Here is a 27,848-nt window from a genome sequence, read left to right on the forward strand (position 1 = left end):
CTTCCTATATATTTTACAAAGAAAAAGTAAATCTTTTTTGTGCTGTTCAGCTGTATGTATTTGCTCCTGGCTTCTGGCCCTGAGGCACCAGGGATGTCTCCAGAGTCTATTTATTTTTCTTCTTCCACATGCTAACTAGCTTGGCAGCAGTGCTGATGTGGCCCAGAAAGCTGTACTTCTGTCAGTCGCAGTGAAAGTGGCTACGGCTTTCTGGGGTGGATCCAGATTGTTATAGGTGGGTGCAAGAGGTGGTGGGTAAATCTATTTTGAAGAAGTTTGGAGTCTGTCTTAGATCAAAATAAAGTACCACTGGGTATCTGCCAGATTTCTATAGCCAGGACACTCTCTGCTTAAGAATGCTGTAGCGCAGGGGTTCCCCAACTTTTTGCATGCATGACCCCATTTTGAGACTTACTGTTTCCTGTGACCCTTGACAGCAATGAAGTAACATAGTGACCAAGGAATCCAAGGACTTTACACATTAAGTATGTTATTTAATGCTCTCTAATGTGACACATGGGCTTGTGTGTTGCGACACAGCTTCTCAAAGTCCGGCGGCATGGTAGAAGTTGCACATTTAATCTCCGATGTGACATCAATGGTAGATCAATACCGAGACTTATAATAATAATAATAATAATAATGGAGATATCCCATCTCCTAGAACTGGAAGGGACCTTGAAAGGTCATCGAGTCCAGCCCCCTGCCTTCACTAGCAGGACCAAGTACTGATTTTGCCCCAGATCCCCAAGTGGCCCCCTCAAGGATTGAACTCACAACCCTGGGTTCAGCAGGCCAATTCTCAAACCACTGAGCTATCCCTCCCCCCCTAAAGTGCCCTGAATCCAACTTCACACAATTATGTGCTTGCAAATGGCACCATCAGTTTCAAAGTGCATGTTGAGAGTGCAGGATATTCATTCTTGATAGTGAACCAGAACTCTGGGAGAGAAAATTGGGCATATGTTCTTCGCAAGAATCGATCGCAGGAAATTTCGATGAGCTGTTTGATTTCAGCTGCTGGCAATTCCGTGGCATCAGGCTTGCACTGAAAGGGGCTTTGCACCCAATCATATTTTGTCACCTCCAACTCAGAGTAAACTGTCTCCCCTCAGGTCCAGCTGCTGTGTAGAGAGAATTGCCAGTCTGTGAACTGTGAGTCTGAAAGAGGCCTCTAGAAATGGAGGACTCCAAACAGTCATTCATGCTGCTTGGAGCTAATCCTTAACACCTCATATTGAACAGTATAATAATGCAAATAATTCAGAAGTTTGGATGTTCTTATTTGGGAATTACAGGAGTAGTCACCCTCTGGAGAGTTCCCTTGCTCATAGTCTCAAGGCACAGACTCCTATATTACTGTAAGAAACCTAATACATTCCTCTCCTAATGGCTGGTCATTTTGATTTTAAAGGGCTCTGAAAAAGACTATCAGCTGTGGGTGAATTCAGGAAAAGAAGATGCTCCTTACCCACTTATTGGTGAGTTTTTGGGATGGATTTGTTTTACATTATTAACTGTCATATTAGAAATAAATAAAAAATGTGGTTTCCTATTTTTAATACTTCCCTGTCCTGTGGGTTTGCCTATCTTAAGGAAGACCCCAGACACGGTTGAGTTTTTTGATACTTTTCTGCAGAGAGCGCTCTTGTGTTGTACCCTCTTAGCAATTGGAAAGTACCATTTCTTTCTTCCCGAGATTTGTTATTTTACATTTTATAAACCTTGATCTAGCCCAGGGGTCGGCAACGTTTGGCACGCGGCTAGCCAGGGTAAGCACCCTAGCAGGCCGGGCCAGTTTATTTACCTGCTGATGCGGCAGGTTCAGCCGATCGCGGCCTCTACTGGCCGCGGTTCACCGTCCCGGGCCAATGGGCGCGGCGAGAAGCGGCGTGGGCGAGGGATGTGCTGGCCGCGGCTTCCCGCCGCCCCCATTGGCCCGGGACGGTGAACCGCGGCGAGTGGGTGCCACGATCAGTCGAACCTGCCACATCAGCAGGTAAATAAACTGGCCCGGTCCGCCAGGGTGCTTACCCTGGCGAGCCGCGTACCAAACGTTGCTGACCCCTGATCTAGCCCCTCTATTCACACACCTTCTCTTTCTCATAGAACCAACCTGCTTTGTCATGTTTTCTCCTATATTGCCATAGCATACTTACAGGGTTCTCAGTCTCAGCAGATTCCTGGGGAATGGGTTTGCTAATGTACTTATGTCCCCTCTGCTGGCAGGCTTTCCCCCCTTGCAGGAGTAGAACAAAATATTGGGTTTTTTGGTTGTGTGTGTTTTGTTTTTTTTAAACAACCCTTCACTGGTTTAGTAAGTAAGGTGATTAGATTGAGATTAGTTCTGGCCCATCTCTCATTTAATTCAAGAACTGATTCCCTTTCCATTTTTGAGAACCTTCCCTCCTTGGAACGTCGCATTGTTTACGCTTCATAACATTCTGCAAACGAACAGAAACAGGGAACAAGAACAATGTGCAGGTTTTCCCCATTCTCCTCTCTCAAACCTAACTGCAGCTAAATCATAGCATTCCTTCTCAGAGCAGCCTTAACTACAAACGCTTTATTGGCATCAGACAACATTCATATTTATAAAATGTCTTAATGTGTGCACCTTATAGACAATGTAAACTGTTTTGTCTTTGAAACATACCAGACTGTCATTCAGCATATTGTATGTAGTTTAGTTCAGACATAACTGCTGATGTGGCTTTATCTATAGGATCATAGAATGTAGAGATGGAAAAGACCTTTCAGTTCATTGAAGCTCTCCTTCTGCAAGTACAGAATATAATCCTTTCAATAGAAGATCTATTGGATGTTAAACTGATTTAAATTTTATTAGAGAATATTTAAAGAAATAAACGATACAGAAAATTTGAAGCGTTAGTCATTGGTCATTGGGGGTAACATGCAGAGTAAGGGGGTATGTTGGTGTTTTGGGGCTGGGCAGCACACATAGTATATACACACTGCAATGTCCCCAATGAGGGGTGGGTAACCGGTGGGCGGGATCAGGAGACAGTCGATAAACGGTGAGGGTCCACCACCCATACGGGAGGCAGGGACAGTCATGGGTATAAGCAAGCGGGCTGGGTAATGGGGAAGGGGTGACCCTCACGTGGCGGGATTCAGCTAGGTTTGGTGGGTTTAGGGCTCAGGGGATAGGGTCCAGCAGGGGGTGTGTGTGGGTGCACGAGGTCTCCCCGGCTCACTCTCGGTATTGGCGGTGGCCGGTGATGTGCTCGGTGTAAATGTCCCGGGACCAACGGATAGTGTCCGAGACCATGAGGCGTCTCATGAGCCGCGCGTAATGACGGCCCACCCCACAGGACCTCAGCACGCGTTCGTTACACGGGTCCCAGGCACCCAGGGCCCCAACGAGCAGAGCGTCGACGTGCACCTCGTAGCCCTTGGTCCGCAAGGTGTCAGCCAGGGGGGCGTATTTTTCGAGCTTGCGGGCTCGGGCTTCGCGGAAGGCCGGGGTCCTGTTCTCGAACGGAATCGCTACGTCGACCAGGATGATCTTTTTCCCCACCTCGTCCGTGACGACGATGTCCGGGCGCAGCGGGCTGTCGGTGCCAGGGACGGTGCGGTTGACAGCGATCTCTCCCAGACGCGGGTTGATGGCCTTCACTAGACGGTCCTGGACGGCGTTGTGGCGTAGCTGCCAGGCTCTGGCGTGGGGCTTGCAGCAGCACAGGACGTGGGGCAGGGTTTCGTTGACGTACCCGCACTTCCTGCAGCGTTTGTCCCGGTTCCCGTGGCGGATGGCACCGTTGAGAGGGACGCAATTCAGCCGGGCGCGGTGAATGAACCGCCAGTCGGCGAACCGGGTGAAGCTGCCTGTGGGGAGGAAGTGGTTGCTGGAGTCCCACTTGCTGGTTACTTCGAAGACTTTACCCTGGTCCGGCTTTTTCTTCAGGGCGTCCACGTAGAGCGCGTGGACGGCGGCCTTCAGGGATCTCTCCAGCACGCCTCTGGCTCCCGGGGTGACGATGATGTTGTCCTCCGTTCCGATCCGCGGTATCAGGACTCCCAGCTCCTGCCGTTCCTCGTTCCATTCCCAGCGGCAGCCCAGGCGCTTTCCCAGCCGGCGCGTGGCATTGCGGGCGCGGGTCCACAGCGAGGCGAAGTCTCCCCTGTCCCGGGCGAAGTCGCCGTCCAGGGAGCCGCTCAAGAAGGTGGCCACATCTCGGTCGGAGGGAGGTCTGCCGATTCGTTTCTCGGTGGCGGCGTGCAGGGCGGTCGTTGCAACGTTCTTTACCGTGGCGTCCGGGCAAGTCAGGAGGCGGAAGGCGTGTGTGAGGACCGCGATGTCGCAGAGGTCTCCCATACGGGGGACGCCGGCACCACCGTGCCTGTGCTTGATGTATACGAGTTCGTTGCTGGCTCTCCGGGGCAGGGACATCCAGTTTTTGACCAGTTTCCGGATGGCGCTGTCCGCCTTGTTGAGGGGCACCTTTGCCACGGCGGATCCCCTCAGGACGAAGGCGATGCGGGGGATCAGGAAGGTGTTGAGGGCGTTGATCTTCTGCCACGGCGCCAGCAGGGATGTGTCGATTTTGGCGGCGTCTTGCAGGATCTCCCCGATGGTGTCCTCGGGGGTCTGCCGGACGCGGAAGCCTGTCGGCGTGCCGAGGTGCTGGTACGCCTGCCCCTCCGCCAGGGGAACGACGGACTCGCCCTGGATGAGGAACTCCGTCATCAGTACCGAGTCCCTCTTGCTCCCGTCGACATGGAGGGACGCACACTTCTTGGCATTGAAGCGGAGTCCCGCCCAGTCCGCGGTTCTCCCGATGGTGTCAAGCATGCCCTGGAGCCTCTCGGGGTCGTCCGCGATCAGGACCAGGTCATCCGCGTAGGCCAAGATGCTCACCCTCTCGCCGTGTAGGTCGAAGCCGTCGGCGCCGTCAGAGATCGCCCGCAGGAGCGGCTCCATGGCGAGGTTAAAGACGATGGGGCTGAGGGGGCAACCCTGCTTCACGCCGCTGTGGATCGGTATCTCTGCGGTCTCCCCTTCTACCGATCGGATGGTGGTGCTGCAGCCCTCATATAGCTCCCGGATCAGGTGGAGGAAGGTCTCTGGCATCCCAAACTCCTGTAGAGTGTCGAAGATGTGATGGTGGGGGATGGACCCGAAGGCGTTGGCCAGGTCGAGCCACGCTATCGAGCACTGCCTCCGCGTTCTCCTGGTCGTCTGGATGACGGTCTGGAGAAGGAAGTTGTGCTCGTAGCACCCCTCCGACGGCATGAAGCCCTTCTGGGCAGCGCTGATGGCTCCCCCGGTCGTCGCCCACTCCGTGATCCTGGCTGCCAGGCAGCTGGCGTACAGTTTGTACATGGTGGAGCAGAGGGAGATGGGTCTCCAGTTGCTGGGGTCGTCCCGCTCGCCCTTCTTGGGAATCAGGACGGTCATGGCCTTCTTCCAGGAGGTGGGGGATCGGCCGAAGCGCTTGCACAAGTTAAAGATGTTGGAGAGCAGGAGGCAGCCGGGGTCCCGCTTCTTGAGGAGGCTGTAGGGGATGCTGTCTTTTCCGGGTGCAGTATTCTTGGTTCTGGAGAGCCTGGCCGTCACCTCTTTAGGGGTGAAGTCGGCCTCCAGGCCGTCCGCGTCGGGAATGCGGGGCAGGGGGCGGAGGCACTCCGGGCGCTGCGCGTCGTTCCTGGGCACGCCGCCGAACACTCCGAGGAAGTAGTTGTAGAGGCGCTCGGGCGGGATCGTGCAGTACGACGGGGGCCCGTCAAGGATCTCTCTCACGGCCTTGAGGCGGTTCGTACGGTACATCTTCTGGATCCTTGCCGCGGCTGCCGGGTCGAAACGGCGGCCGGTGTTCCTCCTTCCAGCTCCCCTGGTGTTGTTGTCATGGTGTGGGGCGGGCCGTCTCGGGGCAGGCCGGGTGGTCTCCTGGTTCGGTGTCCTCTTGAAGGCAATCTCCGCGGACAGCTCGCGGGTGAGCCTGTCAACGAGCAGGTCAAATTCCGCGAAGGAGGCTGCCGCTTGGAGCTCCTCGATCCAGGCGGCCTGCCAAGGCGTGGCTGGCCTAGGCTCCGGCCGCCGGTCCTCGGGCTCCTCGGTCGGCGTGGGCAGCGAGTTTGTCGTGTGGTCGATGGGTTGTCCCACTTGTGGGTCGGGGGACTCCGCAGTTGGGTCCCGGGGCGTAGTCGCTGGTGGGGTAGGATCGCCACTGGTTGTTGGCGGAATCTGGACAGGGTCAAGGGGGGCGGGGGTGATGCCAGGTCTTCCGTGTGCGGCTGCTGTCTGGGGGGTTGTCGCGGAAGCGTGCGACCTTCTGGCAGCAGGGATCGGCCTGGGGCCTCTGGCAGCAGTAGTTTGCAGAGCGGGCTGGGGGGTGGACCCCGTTCCCTCGGTAGGCGGGGTTCGAGGTGCAGGTTGAGGGGTCGCATTGGCTCTTCCTGCGGTTGGCGCCCATAGGGTGGCCTGGCGACCGGCGTCGGTTCCGCGGGGGGCAGGGGTTCGGGCGGCCACGCGTGGCGGGGCGCTGACCCTTCTTGGGATGGGGTTGCGCTGGTTGGGCGTCGGGAGTGCACTAAGACGCCTCAGCTCAGAGAGCTTACGGGCCACCTGGGTGGATGTGAAAGGTGTCCAGCTGGCAGGGGCTCGGTTAACGTTGCCTGCTGTGGGAGGTGCCGTCTCGGTGGTGGGGCCCTGGTCCAACGGCTCGGGGGTTGGAGTGGGTTTTAAGGTGGCGGTTGGCGGGGGTGCCCCGTTTCCACGCGGCGCGGGAGCAGCGGGCCGGGGCACAGGAGGGCGAGAGGCCGGGACCAGAGTTGTCGCTGAACGGGCTCTCTTGCAGCTGGCCTGGTGTGCCTTGCATCTCTTCTGAGTTTCAAAGGGCAGGCTGCAGAGGGCGCAGCTGAAGGTGGTGGATTTGCCATGGCACCTTTTCAAGTGCCTGGTGACTCCTCCGAGGAGGCGGAAACGCCGGGGCGGCAAGCAGATGGGGCAGGTGAGCGCATCAGCGGCAAGGGGGTATGTGAGGTAGATGGTGTCATCGTCACCCCCCTGCGGAGCGGGGGTCTCAGTGGTAGTAGAGGTTTCTCCAGCAAGGGTGTCCCGCTGGGGGTCGGGCGGGGACTGCTGGGGGCCAGGGGGTGTGACTGGTGCCCGCCGGGGGACAGGGGAGCCGTCTCGTGGCGGCTGGAGCAGCTGGGGAGCAGGGGGCGTGTCTGGGTACCGCAGGAGAACCGGGGAGGCATCTCGTGGTGGCTGGGGCGTGTGGCAGAGTTCCCTTGACAGCCGGGGGACGTGGGGTGGGGTGTTCAGCAGTTGCGACTGCTGTGGGGCGGTGTGGGGGTCTCCCGTTGGCTGGAGCAGCAGGAGCGTGGAGGATGTCCCCGGCGGTTGGGGTGGCAGGGGAGTGGTTGGGGGGTCCCCCGGTGGCTGGAGCAGCTGGTGGACAGCGGGGGAGTCACTCTGCAGCTGGAGTGCCAGGTGATGGGGGGGCAGGTCTCCCAGGTTCCGCGGCAGTCGGCGGGCAGCGGGTCGGGGTCCTGTCCGCCGGGGCGCATCAGTGGGCTCCTCGGTCACTGCGAGCGGTGGCGGCTGGGGCGCAGGGTGGGAGGCCCCCTGCGGCTCGGGCGGTGGTGGCTGGGGCAGGTGGTGGGGATCCCCTGGCTGCATAGGCGGCAGCTGCGCGGGGCAGGAGACCCCCGGGGGCTCAGACAGCGGCGGCCGGGGCGGGTGGTGGGGATCCCCTGGCTGCATAGGCGGCAGCAGCGCGGAGCAGGAGATCCCCGGTGGCCAAGGCAGCGGTGACTGGGCCACGTGGCGGGGCTCCCCGAGCTGCCCGAGTAGTTGCAGCTGGGGAGCGGAGCAGGAGTCCCCTGGCGGTGGGACCAGCGGCGGCTGCGGGGTTCCGCGGGGCTCCCCGGGCTGCCCAGGCAGCGGCAGCCGGGGAGCGGGGCAGGAGTCTCCGGGCGGCAGCCGGGGCACGTGGCGGGAGTCCCCGAGCGGCGGCGGCGGGGGTGCGCCGCGGGTCTCCCCGGGCCGCTCGGGCAGCGGCAGCCGGGTAGCAGGACAGGAGTCCCCAGGCAGCCCCGGCCGCGGCACGCCGCGGGGCTCCACGGACCGCGGCAGCCGGGGCGCGGGGCGGGAGTCCCCGAGCGGCGGCGGTGGGAGTGTGCCGCAGGGCTCCCCGGGCCGCCCAGGCAGCGGCAGCCGGAGAGCGGGGCAGGAGTCCCCCAGCGGCGGCGGCAGAGGCGCGCCGCGGGGCTCCCCGGGCTGCTCCGGTAGTGGCAGCCGGGGAACGGGGCAGGAGTCCCCGGGCGGCGGAGGCGCGCCGCGGGGCTCCCCGGGCCGTGTAGGCAGCGGTAACCGGGGAGCTGGGCCGGAGTCCCCAGGCGGCGGCGGCGGCGGAGGCGCGCCGCGGGACTCCCCGGGCTGCTCAAGCAGCGGCAGCCGGGGAGCGGGGCAGGAGTCCCCGGGTGGCGGCGGCGGAGGCGCGCCGCGGGGCTCCCCGAGCTGCTCCGGCAGCGGCAGCCGGGGAGCGGGGCAGGAGTCCCCGAGCGGCGGCGGCGGAGGCGCGCCGCGGGGCTCCCCGGACTGCTCCGGCAGCGGCAGCCGGGGATCGGGGCAGGGGTCCCCGTGCGTCGGCGGCGGAGGCGCGCCGCGGGGCTCCCCGGGCTGCTCAAGCAGCGGCAGCCGGGGAGCGGGGCAGGGGTCCCCGTGCGTCGGCGGCGGAGGCGCGCCGCGGGGCTCCCCGGGCTGCTCAAGCAGCGGCAGCCGGGGAGCGGGGCAGGAGTCCCCTAGGGGCCCGGGGCGCGGCGGCTGCGGCACGCCGCGGGGCTCCCCGGGCCGTGGAGGCAGCGGCAACCGGGGCACGGAGCAGGGAACCCCTGACGGCGGCTCGGGCAGCAGCGGTCGGGGCACGCGGTGGGGCTCCCCGGGCTGCCCAGGCAGAGGTGGCCAGGGCGTGGGGCAGGAGTAGCCCACCGGTGGCTGGGGTAGGGGCAGCTGGAGCACGTGGCCCGGCTCCCCAAGGTGGACACGCGGCAGGGGCTGGGGCTCGGGGCAGGGATCCCCAGGCTGCGCCAGGGGGGGTGGCCAGGGCGTGGGGCACGGGTCCCCCGGTGGCATGGGCAGCCGCTTTGGGGAGGGGGGGCAGCCCCCCGGCAGCATGGGCGGTGGGGGAGCCGCGGGAGAATCCCCTGAGGGGAGTAGGTGCTGGGGCTCAGTGGGAAGGATACCTGGCCCCAGGGGCAGCAGATGGCCAGCGGGGCTCCTCTCCGGCAGCTGGGACACGTGGGGACGGACGTTAAACTGATTTAAATTTTATTAGAGAATATTTAAAAATAAACACGGTACAAACGATTCAAGGAGTCAGTTGTCAGTTATTGGGGGGATCATACAGAGTATGGGGGGATGTTGGGTATATTGGGGTTGACAGCACACATAGTAAATACGAACTGTAGAGTCCCCAATTGGGGGGGAGGGCGGTGGGCGAAATAAAGACAGTTAATAATCGGTGAGGGTCAATCATTCACACATGGGGCACAAATAGTCATGGGCACAAGTAGGTGGGTTGGATGGTGGAGATGGGGCGACCCTCACGGGGTGGGATCCAGGGGAAAGAAGCCCTGCAGGGTGGGGGGGGTTGATAGGTCCCATCCCCCTTGCGGGCGGGTGAGGTCTCCCCGGCTCACTCCTTGGTATTGACGGTGGCCGGTGAGGTTGGGTGAGTTCAGGGCTCAAGAGATGAGGCCCATTGGGGGGTGGGGGGTAGATAGGCCACTTCCCTCTTGCCGGTGGGCAGGGTCCCCTTGGCACACACTCGTTATCGGCGGTGGTCGATGGGGTTGGGCGGGTTCAGGGCTGGGGCGAGGGGGAAGTATGGGACCCCTCCCCCTTCCAAGTGGGCAAGGTCTCCCTGGAAGCGGTCGGTGGGGCTGGGTGGGAAGGGGCCCAGGGGGTAGGGTCTCCGACCCCTTGTCGGTGGGCGAGGACTCCCTGGCTCGCCCTTGGCATTGGCGGCGGCCAGTGAGGTTGGGTGGGCGGATTCGGGGTTCAGGCCCAGTGGGGGGCGGAGGGAGTGGTAGGTCCCTTGTGGGTGGGCGAGGTCTCCCTGGCTCGCTCCCGGAGTGGTGGTGGCTGGTAAGTTTGGGTGGGTCCGGGACTCGGGGGATAGGGCCCAGCGGGAGGAGGAGGGGAGTTAGTGAGTCTCTTCTCCCTTGCAGGTGGATGAGGTCTAAACGGCTCGCTCTTGGTATTGGCGGTGGCCGGTGATGTGTTCCGTGTAAATGTCCCGGGACCAACGGATAGTGTCTGAGACCATCAGGCGTCTCATGAGCCGTGCATAGTGACGGCCCACTCCACAGATCCTCAGCACTCTCTCATTGCATGGGTCCCAGGCGCCCAGGGCCCCGACAAGCAGGGCGTCGGTGTGTACCTCATATCCCTTTGACCGCAGGGTGTCAGCCAGGGGGGCATATTTTTCAAGCTTGCGGGCTCGGGCTTCACGGAAAGCTGGGGTCCTGTTCTCGAAGGGGATCGTGATGTCGACCATGATGACCTTTTTCCGGACCTCGTCCATGATGACGATGTCTGGGCGCAGCAGGCTGTCGGTACCAGGGACGGTGCGATTAACGGCGACTTCCCCCAGGCGTGGGTCGATGGCCTTCACCAGGCGATCCTGGACGGCGTTGTGCCGCAGCTGCCAGGCTCTGGCATGGGGCTTGCAGCTGCATAGGACGTGGGGTAGGGTTTCGGTCACGTACCCGCACTTCCTGCAGCGCTTGTCCCGGTTCCCGTGGCGGACGGCTCCGTTGAGGGGGACGCAATTCAGCCGGGCTCGGTGTATGAAGCGCCAATCGGCGAACCGGGTGAAGCTGCCCGTGGGGAGGAAGTGGTTGCTCGAGTCCCACTTGCTGGTCACCTCGAAGGCCTTACCCTGGTCAGGTTTTTTCTTCAGGGTGTCTATGTAGAGCGCGTGGACGGCGGCCTTTAGGGATCTCTCGAGCATGCCTCTGGCTCCGGGGGTGATGACAGTGCTGTCCTCCGACTCGGTCCGCGGTATCAGTATTCCCAGTTCCCGGCGTTCCTCGTTCCACACCCAGCGACAGCCCAGGCGTTTACCCAGTCGGCGAGTGGCATTGCGGGCACGGGACCACAGCAAGGCGATATCACCTCCGTCGCGGGCGAACTCACTGTCTAAGGAGCCGCTCAGGAAGGTGGCCACGTCTCGGTCAGAGGGAGGTCTTCCGATACGCTTCTCCACAACGGTGCGCAGGGCAGTCGTCGCGATGGATCTCACCTTGGCGTCGGGGCACGTCAGGAGCCGGAAGGCGTGTGTGACGACAGCGATGTCACATAGGTCTCCCATGCGGGGGACGTTGGCGCCACCGTGCCTGTGTGCGATGTAGATGAGCTCATTGCTGGCTCTCTGGGGCAGGGATAGCCAGCTCTTGACCAGCTGCCGGATGGAGTTGTCTGTCCTGTTGAGAGGCACCTTAGCCACAGCGGATCCCCTCAAGACGAAGGCGATGCGGGGGATCAGGAAGGTATTGAGGGCGTTGATTTTCTGCCATGGGGCCAGCAGGGAAGCGTCGATTTTAGTGGCATCCAGTAGAATCTCCCGGATGGTGTCCTCGGGGGTCTGCTGGACGCGGAAACCCGTCGGCGTCCCGAGGTGCTGGTATGCCTGCCCCTCCGCCAGGGGGATGACGGGCTCCCCCTGGATAAGAAATTCCGTCTCCAGGACCGAGTCCCGTACGCTCCCATCGATGTGGAGGGATGCGCACTTCTCGGAGTTGAAGCGGAGTCCTGCCCAGTCTGCGACTCTCCCGATGGTATTGAGCATGCTCTGGAGCCTCTCGTGGTTGTCTGCAATCAGGACTAGGTCATCTGCATAGGCCAGGACGTTCACCCTCTCGCCGTGTAGGTCGAAACCATCGGCGCCGTTGGAGATCGCCCGCAGGAGTGGCTCCATGGCGAGGTTGAAGATGATCGGGCTGAGGGGGCAGCCCTGCTTCACACCGCTGTGGATCGGAATCTCGGCGGTTTCCCCTTCCACCGAGCGGATGGTGGTGCTGCAGCCCTCATACAGCTCCCGGATGAGGCGAAGGAAGGTTTCCGGCATCCCGAACTCCTGGAGTGTGTCGAAGATGTGGTGGTGGGGGATGGACCCGAAGGCGTTGGCCAGGTCGAGCCACGCTATGGCACACTGCTTCCGCGCCCGTCTGGTTGTCTGAATGACGGTTTGGAGCAGGAAGTTGTGCTCGTAGCACCCCTCTGACGGCATGAAGCCCTTCTGGGCAGGGCTGATGGCCCCTCCGGCCGTCGCCCACTCCGTGATTCTGGCTGCAAGGCAGCTGGCGTAAAGTTTAGACATCGTGGAGCAAAGGGAGATGGGTCTCCAGTTGCTGGGGTCGTCACGCTCTCCTTTCTTGTGAATAAGGACGGTCATGGCCTTCTTCCAGGAGGTGGGGGTTTGGCTGAATTGCTTGCAGAGGTTGAATATACTGGAGAGCACAAGGCAGCCAGGGTCACGTCTTTTCAGGAGGCCGTAGGGGATACTGTCTTTTCCAGGCGCTGTGTTCTTAGTTCTGGAGAGCCTGGCCATCACCTCTTTGGGGGTGAAGTCGGCCTCCAGACCCTCGGAGTCTGAGATGCGGGGCAGGGGGTGGAGGCACTCCGGGCGCGGCACATCGTTCCTGGGCACGCCGCCGAACACCCCGCGGAAGTAGCTGTGGAGGCGTTCGGGCGGAATCGTGCAGTAGGACAGGGGCCCGTCGAGGACCTCTCTCACGGCCTTGAGGCGGTTAGTCCGATACAGCTTCTGGATCCTCGATGCCGCTGCCGGGTCGTATCGGCGGCTGGTGTTCCTCCATCTAGCTTCTGATACTACACTCGATATTAACCCAAAGGTTTACTTGGAGAAGTTAAGGGCCCAGTTTTTATCTCAAATTCTGCCTGCTGATGTGTATCTAACTGCAAGTGTTTCAGCTTTGTTCTGCCTATCATTCTTAATCAAGATTGCATCCACAAACAGATTTCAGGTTACTCCTGGTCTACATACAGTTACACCAGTTTAACATCACACCTTCAGTTCAACTTCTGTGTGTGTAGACAAGCCCTGAGGTAGTTCTTCTAGTGGAGTGTTTGTATGATTACACTGAAATGAATAGACACTGAATAGTTCCCGAAGACTCCAATTGACCGTGGACGACTAGTTTCAGTTAACTGTGTGATTAACATTTCCTTCCTATTTCAACATCCTACAGAAACTGGAATTGTGTCCCCTTTGCCTGCACTGATGGGTGTCCCAGTTACCAAGGCCGGGGAGGGGAGGTCACTTTCATGTTGTATCTAATACTTTTTGTGTGTTTTTAGCAAATAATGGCTACCAAAGCAGATAATGGCTACCAGGACTTTCATTTCTTGCCAGCTGCATGTGGAAAACCAGTACCTAGATTTTCTGCAGAGAAAATAAAGCAGTAAAAAGAATAAATACTGGATTCCAAAATCATCAGTTGTAATTTTCTGATGGGCATTTGCACAATTTGACTAACAAAATTGGCCCGAATTTTCTTGTACCCAATGTAACTTTGACTACAGTGGAGTCAAAAATGACTTATGCCAGCAGAAATGAGAGGAGAATCAGAGTAGCTTTATCCCGAGGTTACCAGGAGAGAGAGAGAGTTGCAAGCCAGTGTACAAAAATCTGCTTTTTCTCTAAAGTAGATTGAATTTTGCTGGTCCCCAGTCAGTCCGAAATAGATGATTTTGATTTCTCTTTGAACAGGACACGAATATCCCTTTGGAATTAAAATGAGCCACATTCGAGATGCTGTGCCCCAGACACAGGAATCGAAAGACTGTGCCTACCCTCTTGACCTTCATGGGTCCTTCTTAATGGAACAGCTGCCCCGAGAGCTGCAGTGCCAGTTTATACTGAAGCCAAGTCGTCTGGCCTTGTGCGAGCAACTGAATGGTAAGTTGCTCCCCTTACAGAGGCATCATTCATTGAGAGAGTCTTCAGGTTCTCTTTCTGTTATAGAAAGCGGTCATGTGATGGGGGCATAAGATGTGGGGAATAGGGTCCAGATGTATGTTTCAGCTATATGAGAAATTTTACACTAGAATTCTCTTATTTGAGTTCACTGTATTTTTTTACACTTTTTTTTTTTTTTTGAACCAGGTTAAGTTTTTATGAAACTGCCTATCAAATGTTTTTTCCAAAACCAACAAAGCAATGGCCAAGTCTCCTCCAGGCAGCCTGTTCGCTTATTTTAACAGTTTATTTGCTGATCAGAAAAATCATGTCTCCACAGGCCTTGCTTTTCTATAATGAGGCTGAACAGTTTTGTGGTTAAGGCACTGGAGTGGGACTCAGGACATTTGGATTAAATTCCTGGCTATGCCCCACAGTTTGTGTCACCTCAGACAAGCCCCTTAGTCCTTGATGCAGCAAGGTGCTAACTTTAAGCACCTATTTCAATGGGACGACTCACATTCTTTTTTTTAATTCGCTTATGATTAATTAAAATATAATATATATATATATATATATGCAGAAAAAACAAGCATAAAGTACTATACACAAACTTCTCATAATAAGGAAATGTTTCAAATTAATCATTTGCTGCCTAACCTTAGCTATACTTGAAACGTTTAATTATATTTATAATATGAATGATTAAAATATAAAGCAGCTATTTGTATTACACGATTTACAAACAAAATTTGTTTATAAAAAGTCCAACAAAACAAAGAAAAATTCTGAAGTTAGGATAAAGAAGAGAAGCCAAGTTCAGAGGAGAGGGATAGAGATGGGGAGCGAAGGAAGTAGGCTGAGTGGAGGGGAAAGCGAGGGGCACCCATTCATTTCTTGCATGTGATTGTTTACACTGGGGCCAACCTGACTTGTCTCAAAAAGGGTGCAACACCTCATTAAAATCTCCTGCTATGACGATTGATTCTAGTGGGATATTAATTAGTTTGGGGAGAAAAAAATAATAATAAAAAAACTTGTATCACCTATATTGGGTCCATATATATTAATCAGAGTGTATATAGAGCAGTGGTTTTCAAACTTCTTTTCTGACAATCCAGTTGAAGAAAATTGTTAATGCCTGCGACCCAATGGAGCTGGGGATGAAGGGGAAGGGGTTGGGGTGTGGAGGTGAGGGCTGCGGGGTTGGGGCCAGGAATGAGTGGTTCACAGTGTGGGAAGGGGCTCTCGGCTGGGGGTTGGGATGCAGGAGGGGGTCAGGGCTCTAGGCTGGGGGTGCAGGCTCTGGGGTGGGGCTGGGGATGAGGGGTTTGGGGTGCAGGAAGGGACTCCAGGTTTGGGGGGGCTCAGGGCTGGGGCAGGGAATTGAGGCTCGGACTTACCTCTGCTGGCTCCCAATGAGTGGTGCAGTGCAGGTGCTAAGGCAGGCTTCCTGGCACCTCGGACCGCACTACACCCCGTTAGCAGCCAGCAACAGGTCTGACTCCTAGGCGGAGACGCGCAAGCAGCTCCATGTGGCTCTCGCCTGCAAGTACTGACCCCGCCCCCAGCTCTCATAGGCTGGTTCCCGGCCAATGGGAGTGTGGAGATGGTGCTCAGGGTGGGGGCAGCGCGCAGAGCCCCATGGTCCCCCCGCCTAGGAACCGGATCTGCTGCTGGCCGCTTCCGGGGCACAGCGCGGTGTCAGAACAGGTAGGAACTAGCCTGCCTTAGCCGGGCAACACCACCGATGGGACTTTCAATAGTCCAGTCGGCGGTGCTGACCAGAGCCGCCGTGACCCAGTGCCTTCCATTATGCGACCCAGTACTGGGTCGCGACCCATAGTTTGAAAACCACTGATAGAGAGAGTCCGAGATCTTAGCCTTCTCCAGCAAAAATCTATCACCTTCATCTTTATTTACATCTCGAATTTGTAAATTGAGTCTTTTGTGAAACAATATTGCTACACCTTTGGCTGTAGAGGAGAAATCGTTAAACATCCCTTCCCACATCTAACCCCTCCACAATTTCTCTGCCTCCAAGTCATTAAGGTAGGTTTCCTGTAGGAAGATAATATCTGCTTTCAGCGTTTTTAGGTGGGTGACAATTCTTTTTCTTTTTATCAAATGATCAACCCCTTTTATAGTCCAGGAAACACTATTTATAATATTAGCCATAAGGAATGTTTAGGTCAAATATCTCTTTATCAGGCACCTGAATAGTGTCATTGCTTGGGTCATTGTTACTTCCAGATCTTAGGAATGGTATATCTGGGTTTCCCTTGACTGCCGTGGGGGCATGAGGGGGAGGGGAAAGGGGAGAAGGTAAGGCAGACCTGGAAAGGTAAAAGATAGGTATAATGTGGGAAACAAATAGGAAAAACTGAATAAAAAGAAATGAAGTGGTCAAAAGTGATCACGGATCACTTAAAAATACATAACCCTTATCCAAACCGAAATAGTATCTCAGTCCAGGAGGTTTACAAGGGGGTGACCTCATCACTCTGCCCCCCACCTCTTCAAAACACCCATGTGGGGTATAAGCTGGTTTCCCTCTAACTTTATAAAGAAGAAATAGTCTCATATCAAGGGAGGGAATGGTTTCTGCACTGTTCACAACAACAAAAGGGGAAGAAGGCTAGTGTCTAAGGAACAAGTCTATAGGAGATACATAGGAAAGGTATACAAATAGTTTAACCTTATTCTAACATAACGGGATCATTTGCAGATAAGTGTTCATTGGCAGAACAGTTCTACCTAAACTTTAACCCCTAGAGTTTTGTCCACACTTGAGTATTGTGTGAACTCCATTGCCCAATAGCTACATCAGCAATGTAAATCAGCTTAACATTTATTTCAACTCATTTAACGAAAATAAAAACTAAAATAAACCACCTGAACTAATATTATTGGAAAAGACAACTGACCTTCTCATACTCTCAGTCTCAGTAATTTGGTGAATCATAACCAGCAATAATAATTATTCTTGGATAGGATTTTAGGAGATCAGATTTATTCACCATGGAGAATTGAACAGATTCATCATTAAACTGAAATCTTTATTCCATTGTTTAGATCTGGTATCTCTTTTATAAGTGTACATTTAGGGCAAATGGATTGAATATTTCCAGATTTACTATAAACCCTGAATCTCTGAATTAGATGGGGATGAAACCAAGTAAAATCATCAGGCAGGAAGATTTTTTTTAAAGGGGTGGGGGTGAGATAAGGGGTTGGAAAAGGTACCAAGAGGGAGAGTGCCTCAATAGAAAATAGCATCACCCTGCTCTGTTGAGCCTTGCCGATCCACAGTGTAAGGAGTCCCCAGGTCCGAGGCAGTGATTTGCTTGGAGTCAGGATCTTGCGGTAGGTGGTGCTCCCTGTGCACTGAAATCATGAGTATCTTGCCTTCCTCTTTAACTTTGAAAGTAGCAGGGAAGGAAACGTAGTAGTCCAAACCCAATCCTTTCGCTAGGGCTCTTGATCTATTGAATTTAGCCCTTTTTTCCAGCATATCCTTGGTGTAATCCAGGGGAATCATCAGCCTGTGTCCTTTCCATGTTAGATCTTTCAGTTCATGGGCTTTTTTAAGAATGAGTTCCTTAATATTGTATTTTTAAAATCTTACAATTATGGCCCGGGGCTTTGCATTTGGAGGGGGTTTGGCACAAGATAGCGGTGAGCGCTCTCAATCTCTAAGTTTGATTGGGGGCAGAGACAAAAGTGCTGGCAGGATGGTGGATAAAAATTCCACAGGCCTCCCTTTTTCCAGTCCCTCTGGGAGACCCACGAGTCTCAGATTCTTCCCTCCAGATCCTTAACCTTCTCTTGTGGTGCTTTAATAGTTCTTTCCTGTTGCTCTGCAGTTATATTCATACTACTCACTGTGTCTTCTTGTGAGGAGATTCTGTTCTCAGCGTCCTCTACTCTTGAGGCCAAGCCTCGCAAATTAGCTTGGAGCATACTAGTAATATTTTTGATCTCCGTTGTATCGTTATATCTTTTTCTCAAGATAATCTGCTCACTTGAGATTTGTGGTAGCCAGTCCATATTTTCATCTGGCTTCAGAGAGGCAGCCTCTCCCTGGTCAGCCATCCTGGTTCAAAGAGGGCTGCCCAATAGCTTCTGCTTTTGGGTATTTTGTAGAAAGTGTGGAGATGGAACAGGGTCCATAATGGTATTAAATCGAAAGAAAAGAGCTGTAGAATAATATCTGATGAAAATTAGATGGGGGGGGAAGTTATGGTGGTGGATTTTTGGAGGTGAGGAAGGAAGCTGTAAAGCGAGGCATCCACTGCCCTTCAAGTGGCTCCCAGAAGCAGACTACTCACATTCTTAAGGTTAGGCATGTACTTAAGTACATCTCTGCTTCCATGAACGGGGATAATAATACTCTTCCACCCTTTGTCTGTCTTGTCTGTATCGGGCCCAACCCTGCATACTCTTGAACACATGCTTCATTTTGTGCAGTGACCTCAGTGAGACAGTTAAGCACACAAGTAAGATTTTGCAGGGTTGGGGCCTTAGACTGTAGACTCATTGGGGCAGAGACTCCCTTAATATGTGTTTTTTACTGCACTTAGCATACTGGGACCCTGATCTCAGTTGTCAACTCTTTGTGCTACTGTAGTATTAATAATAGTAGAAAATCATATATATGTAGAACTTCTTCATGTGCCTCACCAATTATTTTTATTTCCTGGATATAATTGCTCAGAGTGTATGCCTAGAACACCATTTTTAATGTATCTAGAAATTAAATATATGGGGGTTTGGTATGTGTATGTATTACACATTACACAGGAAATTTAATTGCATTTTATATATAGTAAAATAATTTCCTTTCTACTCCCCCTCCCCCCAATGTTATGCAGCATCTATTACTTCATGGCATATTTTAGGAATGAGGCAATTAGTAAACAGGTGTGATTAGGTTTCTAGGCCCAGCCTGGCAGCTGACATTGACTGGCAAGAGAAAATAGAAATGCCAATCAACTCTCTCAAGTTCTAATGCAGACCCGTTATCAATAGCACTGTGTAAACTACTGGAGAGAAAGCAAGACTGCCTCTGGATCTGAGGCTAGGGGCAGCCCATGGATGATGCACAAGCGTTGGGCAAAGTGTCAGTACGAGAGGCTATTTATTTATTTTTCTACTCTCCTCCTCAGCTGATTGAGCAATACATCATTTTAAATTGCTTTATCGGTTCGCAAACCTGATTAACTTGTATGCTGCAGGATCCACTCTCCTTTCCTCTTCTTGGCTCCCACTCACAGATTAGTTTAGGAAATGGATAAGGACAGCAGCACAGAGGCCAGTAGCTGATCTCAGGCTGATCTTGAAATCAGCAAGCCAAAGGCTATGTGGCTGTTGTTGTTATGTAATTGCCAGGCACAATTCTGTCTAGGTATCAGAAGAGTTCACAACAAAGGGCAAGATTTGTATGTATGGTAACAGGTCTTACGGCTCATAATGCTGCCCCTCACTATTGTGGGATTAAGCTCAATTTATTCTCTTTTCCCTGAAATAGGATAAAATAGTTAACTTGGAAACGGAGTTTATACAGTGTCCACTAAAACTTACAACTGAATGTGTAGCCAGTTAGGGATACAGTTGGCTCTAAACATGGTGGTTGTCCACGCACAACATGGTTAACATACAATTAGCAAGCACAGAGGCATAAGTGTTTCAATCATGTCATACTAAGCCACTGGCAAAGGTAAAATACTTGCACATTGCATAGATCAGTGGTTTTCAAACTTTTTTTCTGGTGACCCAGTTGAAGAAAATTGTTGGTGCCCTTGACCCAATGGAGCTGGGGATGAGGGGTTTGGGCTGTGGGAGGGGCTCAGGGCTGGGGCAAAGGGTTGGGATGCAGGAGTGAGGGTTGTGGGGTGGGCCTAGGAATGAGGGGTTCAGGGTGTGAGAGGGGGCTCTGGGCTGGGCCAGGGGGTTGGGGTGTGGGAGGGGGTCAGGGCTCTGGGCTGGGGCTGGGGATGAGGGATTCAGGGTGTGAGTGGGGGCTCTGGGTTTGGGGGGGCTCAGGGCTGGGCAGGGGGTTGGAGTGTGGGCGGGAGTCAGGGCTGGGGCAGAGGGTTGGGGTGCGGGGGTGAGAGCTGCAGGGTGGGGCCAGGAATGAAGGGTTCAGGGCTTCGGGGAGCTAAGGGCTGGGTTGGGGGGTTAGGGCATGGGCTTACCTCAGGCGGCTCCCAGTCAGCAGCGCAGCAGGTGTGCAGAGGCAGGCTTCCTGCCTATCCTGGCACCGCAGACCGCACTGTGCCCTGGAAGCGGCCAGCAGCAGCTCCGGCTCCTAGGTGGAGGTGTGCAAGCAGCTCTGGGTGGCTCTCGCCCGCAGGCACCACCCCCCAGCTCCCATTGTCTGTGAACTGGCCAATGGGAGTGCAGAGCTGGTGTTGAGGGCGGGGACAGCGCACGGAGCCCTGTGCCCTCCACCCCCTCACCTATGAACCAGACGTGTTGCTGGCCACTTCCAGGGCGCAGCGCGGTGTCAGAACAAGTAGGGACTAGCCTGCCTTAGCCGGGCAGCACCGCCGACGGGACTTTTAACGGCCCTGTCAGCAATGCTGACCAGAGCCGCCGCGACCCAGTGCCTTACATTCCGCGACCCGGTACTGGGCCGCGACCTGCAGTTTGAAAACCACTGGCATAGATTATACCCCCTAATAGCACCATTCTGTACAAGTTGGCCGCTCCTCCTCCTCCTCCATCACTATGCATTAGGACATACTTGAGTGCATTGAGCCATGTGATACTGGTGCCACACTCCCTTATTGAGGCAGTGTGAATTAATTCCCTGGATTTTCCCATAATGCACAGGCACACACACAGGCAGCCTGGTAGATGGTGACATGTGAACAGAGTTAACAAATGATTGTAATGGGGAAAAAAAATTGCTGTGTGGACAGAATTCAACTCTGTTTATTGTAACTGAGTCAGATGGCTGTGCCATGACCTGGTTACAAAAACATAGTCTGTGTACAGCGAGGAAAGGACCTACACATGCGTGTTCCTTCTTTAGGGGCTTTATAGCATATAACGTTGATAACGAAGTTAATTGCATCATCATGATTAAAAATGCTTGTAAGCTCATGTCTATCAAATGAATATCATAAACATATATTTACTTAACATTTAACTTCAAATATTTGAACAGTGAGAACTGTTTGTCTGGCATCCAAATTGTTCTTTAATCATCTGGTAAAAAGGAGACCAGAGTACAGTAGATTGGTCCCATCACAAAAATAGTCTCATAAACTTGGAAGGATTCAGTAGTTACAGATTTGGTCCAAAAAGACTCCAGATGGTTCAATAAATTCCAGAGGTTTTATTTAGTATTCAGATTGTTTCCTAGGCCTGGTCTACACTAACCCCCCCAATTCAAACTAAGGTACGCAACTTCAGCTACGTGAATAACGTAGCTGAAGTCGACGTATCTTAGTTCGAACTTACCGTGGTCCAGACACGGCAGGCAGGCTCCCCCGTCGACTCCGCGTACTCCTCACACCGAGCAGGATTACCGGAGTCGACGGGGAGCACTTCTGGGTTCGATTTATCGTGTCCAGACAAGACGCGATAAATCGAACCCAGAAGTTCGATTGCCTGCTGCCGAACCAGCGCGTAAGTATAGACAAGCCCTTAATAGTTCATGAAATGGGGGAAATCCAGTCACACTGTGTAGCACCATGTTGATTAGAACACTGCATGTGAATAGGACTCCCTGCACCTAATGTAAAACGTGGACAGCTCTGATCCTGAAACACATCAGTATCGCTAACTCTCACTGGGCCAGATTCATTAACTCCGAACTTTTTTGCAACCAACGTGCTATAATGTGTTCCCCATTTTGGCCCAGAAGAACCCAGTGGCACCAGATTGTTCTCAAAATAGCATCCTCCACATACAGTGTGACCTCCCATGCAGCTGCATGGAGGACTCCATTTTAAAGAGCAAAACAGTGGAGGACCGCGCAGTGTGACCTCTTGCACTGTATGTGCATGGCCATACTGGCAGGGGCTGAGAACCTGAACTTAAAATATCCAGACTGCACCGCTGCCCAGAGGAGACCCTAGGAATACAAAGTTTGTGTTCCAAAGTATGGAAGTACTGCCTTCAGCACAATGAATAAGCTGCCTGTCTCTCAGCCATGTCAGAGCTTCTCTCTGTATCTTAACTTAGCACATGTTTAAGCAAAGAAAGACCTTACATGTCTCTCCGTCCCCCAGCTCTTCTCCTTGATATCTCCCATTTCCCTTGAGCTGTAAATGAACTAATATTGGGGTAGCTTTACTGTCCTTAGAATCTCTTTGTGGCCACACGATGTTTCTTTGTGCTGCTCAGCCATTGTCAATTTTTGACACAATGCTGGTGTTTCATTGTTTTAGGCTACTTGTTGGTTTCTGTCCCAGTGTTTTCAAGAATGTTGAATTGGTCCTCTTCAAATAGGAAGAAATCTTCTCTGGCTTGACAGTGAGATTTAAATGCTAACAAGCCAGTGGCCAAGTGGAACAGCTGTCTCTCCGGGACTTTGTTCTGGTGGTGGCTCTACAGAAAGTGTTTTTGAGGGGGATATACCAGCATCAGAAGCGGACCTCATAACACCAGGTTTAGGACTCTCGCTTTGTTTGACCAATGAGTTATTGCCTTGCGGAGCTGGAGATAAAGAAAAGTTTCCATTGAGATTGGCTCAACCACTCTGCTGTCACAAAAGAAAGGCTGAAATGTTCTTAGTTGCAACATTGTTCATTTACTTAGACACATTTCTGAAATTTCATAATAGTTTTTCACCAGCGTGGGGGTGACGTGGCTAAATTCCAGATTGGGTAATAATTCTGCTTACCTAAATTCCTCCTATAGTTTTACCTCTGTTCCGCTCCCTGATCTAGATAATAATAATAATAATTGTTGGAGTGCACGGTTAAACAGATGCTGTTTCTCTCCCAAATGGTGGCTGCATTTCCTTGAAATGGTCCTTTTTATGTTTGCATAATTTTTTTAAGTGCTTTGGCCTCTTGGAATTGAAGGAAATAACATGAAGCTAGTAATTGTTCCTAATTTTTAAGATAAATTCCCTTAAGTTTTAATATATTATTCCTTATTCTGCAAAATAGAAGCTCTCTTTAATTTTTCCTTTCAATGGGCTCAATGTATTTATTGCCAGAACAGAGCATAAGTATGTACTTGCTATTGTAAAAACAGAACTCGCAGTGTAGTAAACCTTAGCAAACCATAACAAAAATTGAGTTTTTAGACATTAGAGGTTAGTTGCTTTCTTCCAAAGCATGACATGTGAAAGCACAATCTTAAACTTTGTCAGGCTTATCTTTCATGAAGCTTCGGTTCGTTTTAAATTTATATCCTCATTTTCTTTATGGAAAGTAGTTTTCATCAGTTTGTAATGTTAAAACATTCAAGTTTTGAGTTACTCTAACTTTCCTGTCTAATTGTAATGAAATGAATTCCCCCACTCCCAATGGGAACGTAATCTCCTACAATGGAATGATGTATAACAGAAGCCACTAGTGACGCTAAAAGCATGTGTGATAAAGTATGTGATATAAAAGTCTATATTGTACTGAAATCCATGCTTATAGAAGTAACACTCCTGGATTCTAGCAATGTAGAACCCTTCCGCGGGACGAAAGACCCAACATATGGAAAGGTTCATAGAGGTTTAAGGATCCTGTATACCTGAATCAGATGACTTTGGAGAAAAAAGAAAATGTGTGTGTGTGTGTGTGTGTGTGTGTGTGTGTGTGTGTATGTGTATATATTAGTTTTTCTATCTCATATTTCCACCATAAAGTTGCCAACACAACCCTCCAAAATACCCTTTGCTGTTAAGCCAGAATTTATATAGAATGACAGATAAACATGAGGGAATCCATTTTCTATTTAGTTTCCTTGGTTTCCTTCTCTTTGTGCTGTAAAGAAGAACTTCCGTCAGTAGTGCAGTTCGGAGCTTTCACTGTTACCGTACCTCATGAAAACCATCAAAAAGAATGAAGAATAACCAAGCCCATTGGTGTGTTATCATCATGATGACGTGCCAGCTGGAAGACATTGATTAAAGAGCAGGCACTGGTTCTTGAGCATCGGTCGGCAAATGCTTGGAGCAAGAACACAGATACACTCGCTCTGGGGAAAAAGAGTCAGAAAGGCAACTGTTTTTTTCTGTTGGCTGTTAATGCTCCTTCCCCCATCAGCTTATTCATTGATGTTAGTTGTGCAGAGGCTGCTCCAGCCCATTGCCAGTGGGAACTGGAATGTCAAGGTACAGCAGCCAGCAAGAGAAGAATTTCTTCTTCAAAAAAGAGGCTCTGTGGTTTTTGTGCATGTGGGTGGGAACAATCTAGATGCATGTAAACTCAGTGGGCTGGTTTTCTTAATCCTGCATTTAGAGGTAAGAGTTCCGGCTGCAGTCTAGCAATGCAGTGCAGATCTGTGTGATCCTTTTTGAATGCTTGGATAATAAAGCATGTTCTCCGTGTCTGCACACCAATGGAATAGGCTGAGCCAGACCGAGGAGTTAGTTGTGTTCATGAAACTTTTCCATCTGAAACCATAGCAACCACTACAAAAGTAATATTAGAAACAGAACTGAAAAACATTTCTTCTAATAAACACCTCACTTTTTCCCCAGAACTAAGCCAAAAGCCATTTAAAAGGAAAAAATCGATCATAAACTGGGCCTTTTGGCGTGGTCCGGGCACTCAGCTGGACAATATACCACTGTCTCCAACATCTCCTGTTCCAGGGAAACTCTTTGGTCTGTCGCTGCCAGCCATCTGTGAGAATGACAATCTGCCCAAACCTGTCTTGGTAAGTCACGGATTATGGGCTGGCTATTAAATATTTGGGATTTCTTTGCATAGGAAATGAGAAGGTTGGGGGTTAGGTAGCCACGACACTGAAATGATCCTCCATAGAGAAACCAGGAGGAAATGTTCTCTCCAGTTTTGAGCCGGAACTTTGGCTGTCAACACAAATTGCAGCAAATGTTTGTAAAATGTGGTCAGACCTGGTTAATACAAATCAGTCTGCAAATTGTATGTAATCAGGCTGAAGGTTTTTTAAAACTAATCTATCTTTTCTGCATGGGCCTGGTTCTGTAACTCTCTCTCATGCAAGTAGTCCCTACTCCTCAATAGGAGTATGTACTACTCAACAGAAGTGTTGTGGAATCAGGCTCCTAAGTCTAAGGGCCGGATCTTCAGCTGGTGTAAATCAGGGGAGATCCTGTGAAGTCAATGGAGCTACATCAATTTACACCAGCGGAGGATCTGGCTCTTATGCTTGCCCTTGGTATGTTCTCCCCACATCACTCAGGGATGTTCATACCAGGACTCTTCAGGATATTCCAGAGCATTGTTTGTTTTCTAGCTGCAGTCTTTACGAATTTTGATAATTTTAGGGTATCCAATTTAACCCTCCAGAGATGAGCTCTAGTTTACCTTAGGAATCTATTCTAGAACTATTAGGCCCTTCAAGCCCAATGCAGCCACTGATGTGTTCTGAGAATCATTCTCAAGCTTGAATCCTTTTGGAACTTTTGTTTAGGAAAAGTAAAGTTACTAGGTGCACAGACATCACTTGGTACAATTAGTAGTTTGAGTCTGAAAAACTTATGTTGTTTAAGTCCCAAAAAGTGACTTTCTTAAAATTCATGCAGCATCCTTGGAGAATGAAACACGGCATCTGGGATGCTATATGGAGAAGGCAAAGCTGAAGGTGTTAAAGCCCCACGCAGGTTGCGAGTCTCTGCTTTAAAGCATTATAACCTGCATTCTAAATTGAAAGGGTTGTTTTACTTTTTATCTTACAAAAAGCAGGTCAAACCATTAACTCGTCGCCCTAAAACATTGACCAGTTTTGTTTGTTGGCCAAACCTTCGTTCTCAGGTTGAGATCTTGCATTGCAGGATTTAGCTCATTTTTAACAAATGAGCTCCCAATCTTTGCAAAGAAAGGGGAAATACTGCTCTGAGTACTGCTGGCTTGAATGGTGCCCCTATAAAGGTATTTGCACGTAGATGGACAGTTGGCTCCCAACTTCTGAAAGAAGAGGAATGTTAAAGAAGTAGACTTTAAAAATAGTTTCCATTTGGCATATTTGCATTGCTGCGCTTCAGGAAGACCTACCCAGCAGCCCAGACTGCAAAATTAGCCAAAAGCTACTTTTCAGCGATTACAGTTCTAATAACTCAATTTAATGATAATACATTCTCCACCAGCCACCATTCCCCTGCCGTCGGCTCAGAGATCCTTCCTTAAAACAAACAGTCCTCAATTGCTTTGTGACCTACTTATTTTCCTTGTTTTAAATAGTTTGGTCTTCAGACAAATGTGTGTGTGTGTGTGTGTATATATAGAATATATATCACTATTTTAAAAAAAATTCCTAAACAAAACACTCCATGGAGTAAAGTACTGGTCACACAGAGTAAGGGTGGCAGAGTAAGGGCTGACTCTTAATTAGGATTTAGAAGTGGAGATTAATATGAAACGAGAAGTACCCACTAGCTATGATAAAATTATGTTAGGCTGTTCAGGCTACAAATTGATCATCAGCTGGGCCAGAAACCTTAGCACATAGTTTGCAGCAATGCTGAACAAACAGGTGACTGGAGGTTTGACACCTCCCTGTGAAGCATCTGGCTGTAGCCACTGTCAGACAGGATACTATGCTAGATGGACTATTGCTCTCTTCCTGTGCAGCAGTATAAACTGGCTGATATTTGCACAGTGCTTTGAAGAGGTAATGTGCTAGATCAGTGTTGAGTAATATTATTATATTGGGTGAGGATATTCGCACAGCTTGTTTAAAGAAATGTTTTCTCAACTCAGTGCCACAGACCATAGCTTTAATGAGGGTTGGGTGGCAAAGCCCATGGAATAGAGAATATACCCTGATGTGTTTTTGACTTGTGAATCTTCGTAGGACGTTTGCACATGTGGAAAAGGGATAAAGCCACATCTTAATAGTTAACAGATAAAGAATCTATATGTAAGGAAGGCTATCTGGCTTTTTAATTTTGCACAGGACATGCTTTCCTTCCTTTACAAAGAGGGGCCTTTTACCAGGGGTATTTTCAGACGCTCAGCAAATGCGAAATCCTGCCGAGAGCTCAAGGAGAAGCTTAATTTGGGAGCTGAAGTGCACCTAGCTTGTGAATCCATATTTGTGACCGCCTCAGTGTTTAAGGTATGCAAAGAGCTTTACTTCTCTCTCCTTGAGGGCCGGGGGTGGGAGGAGGGATATGACAACTAGTCAATTTGTTTTCTGCAACAGGAGTTTATTTTTATTTTTTAAAACTTGCCTCCGATCTCATTTAGAACCTGATCCTCCAAGTCCTCTAGCTCTCCTTAAAGTCTGTGGGAGTTCTTTGCAGGCTTGGGCCCTTATTCTGTAAAGATGCTATAAAGTACAAGATTCTTGTGCTTCCCAAAATATTCTGGTTTATTTCTCTGTGGATTATCTTTGCATAAGGACTAGTATGTTAATAACAGTATTGTTTCATGCAGAGAACATCCAGAATTCATAACCAGCCTATTTGGGAGAGTTTTGTCTGATGTGTATTTGTATATAAATCTCAAATATGGACTAGCATATTTACCTTGTTGTTTTATTACCCTTCACATGTTTACGTACAATGGGTGCTCGTAATCTCCATTGATATATGTTCAAGTAGTGTCTCTAGTAGGATTTTTTTAACAGAGGCCTTGGCTACACTTGCAAGTTACAGCGCAGTAAAGCCTCCCCCAGCGCTGTAACTCACTCCCTGTCCACACTGGCAGGGCACTTACAGCGCTGTATCTCCCTGGGTACACTGCTGCAGGTACTACACATCTCCGAGAGGAATAACAGCTGCAGCGG

The 27,848-nt window shown here is 51.6% G+C and overlaps 1 protein-coding gene across 2 annotated transcripts in view; it reads left to right on the top strand.

Annotated features, from left to right (window-relative positions):
* Positions 1-27,848, top strand: part of ARHGAP20 (Rho GTPase activating protein 20) — a 113,285-nt gene that overhangs the window by 75,149 nt on the left and 10,288 nt on the right. For both annotated transcript variants that reach the window (XM_054015509.1, XM_054015511.1), the window contains 4 exons: positions 1,415-1,481; positions 13,767-13,955; positions 24,616-24,794; positions 27,015-27,176. In XM_054015509.1, the coding sequence (XP_053871484.1) occupies positions 1,415-1,481; positions 13,767-13,955; positions 24,616-24,794; positions 27,015-27,176 (597 nt within the window). The remainder of the gene's footprint in view (positions 1-1,414; positions 1,482-13,766; positions 13,956-24,615; positions 24,795-27,014; positions 27,177-27,848) is intronic.

Source organism: Malaclemys terrapin, chromosome 1, assembly GCF_027887155.1.
Source record: "Malaclemys terrapin pileata isolate rMalTer1 chromosome 1, rMalTer1.hap1, whole genome shotgun sequence".
NCBI classification, from domain to species: domain Eukaryota; kingdom Metazoa; phylum Chordata; order Testudines; family Emydidae; genus Malaclemys; species Malaclemys terrapin.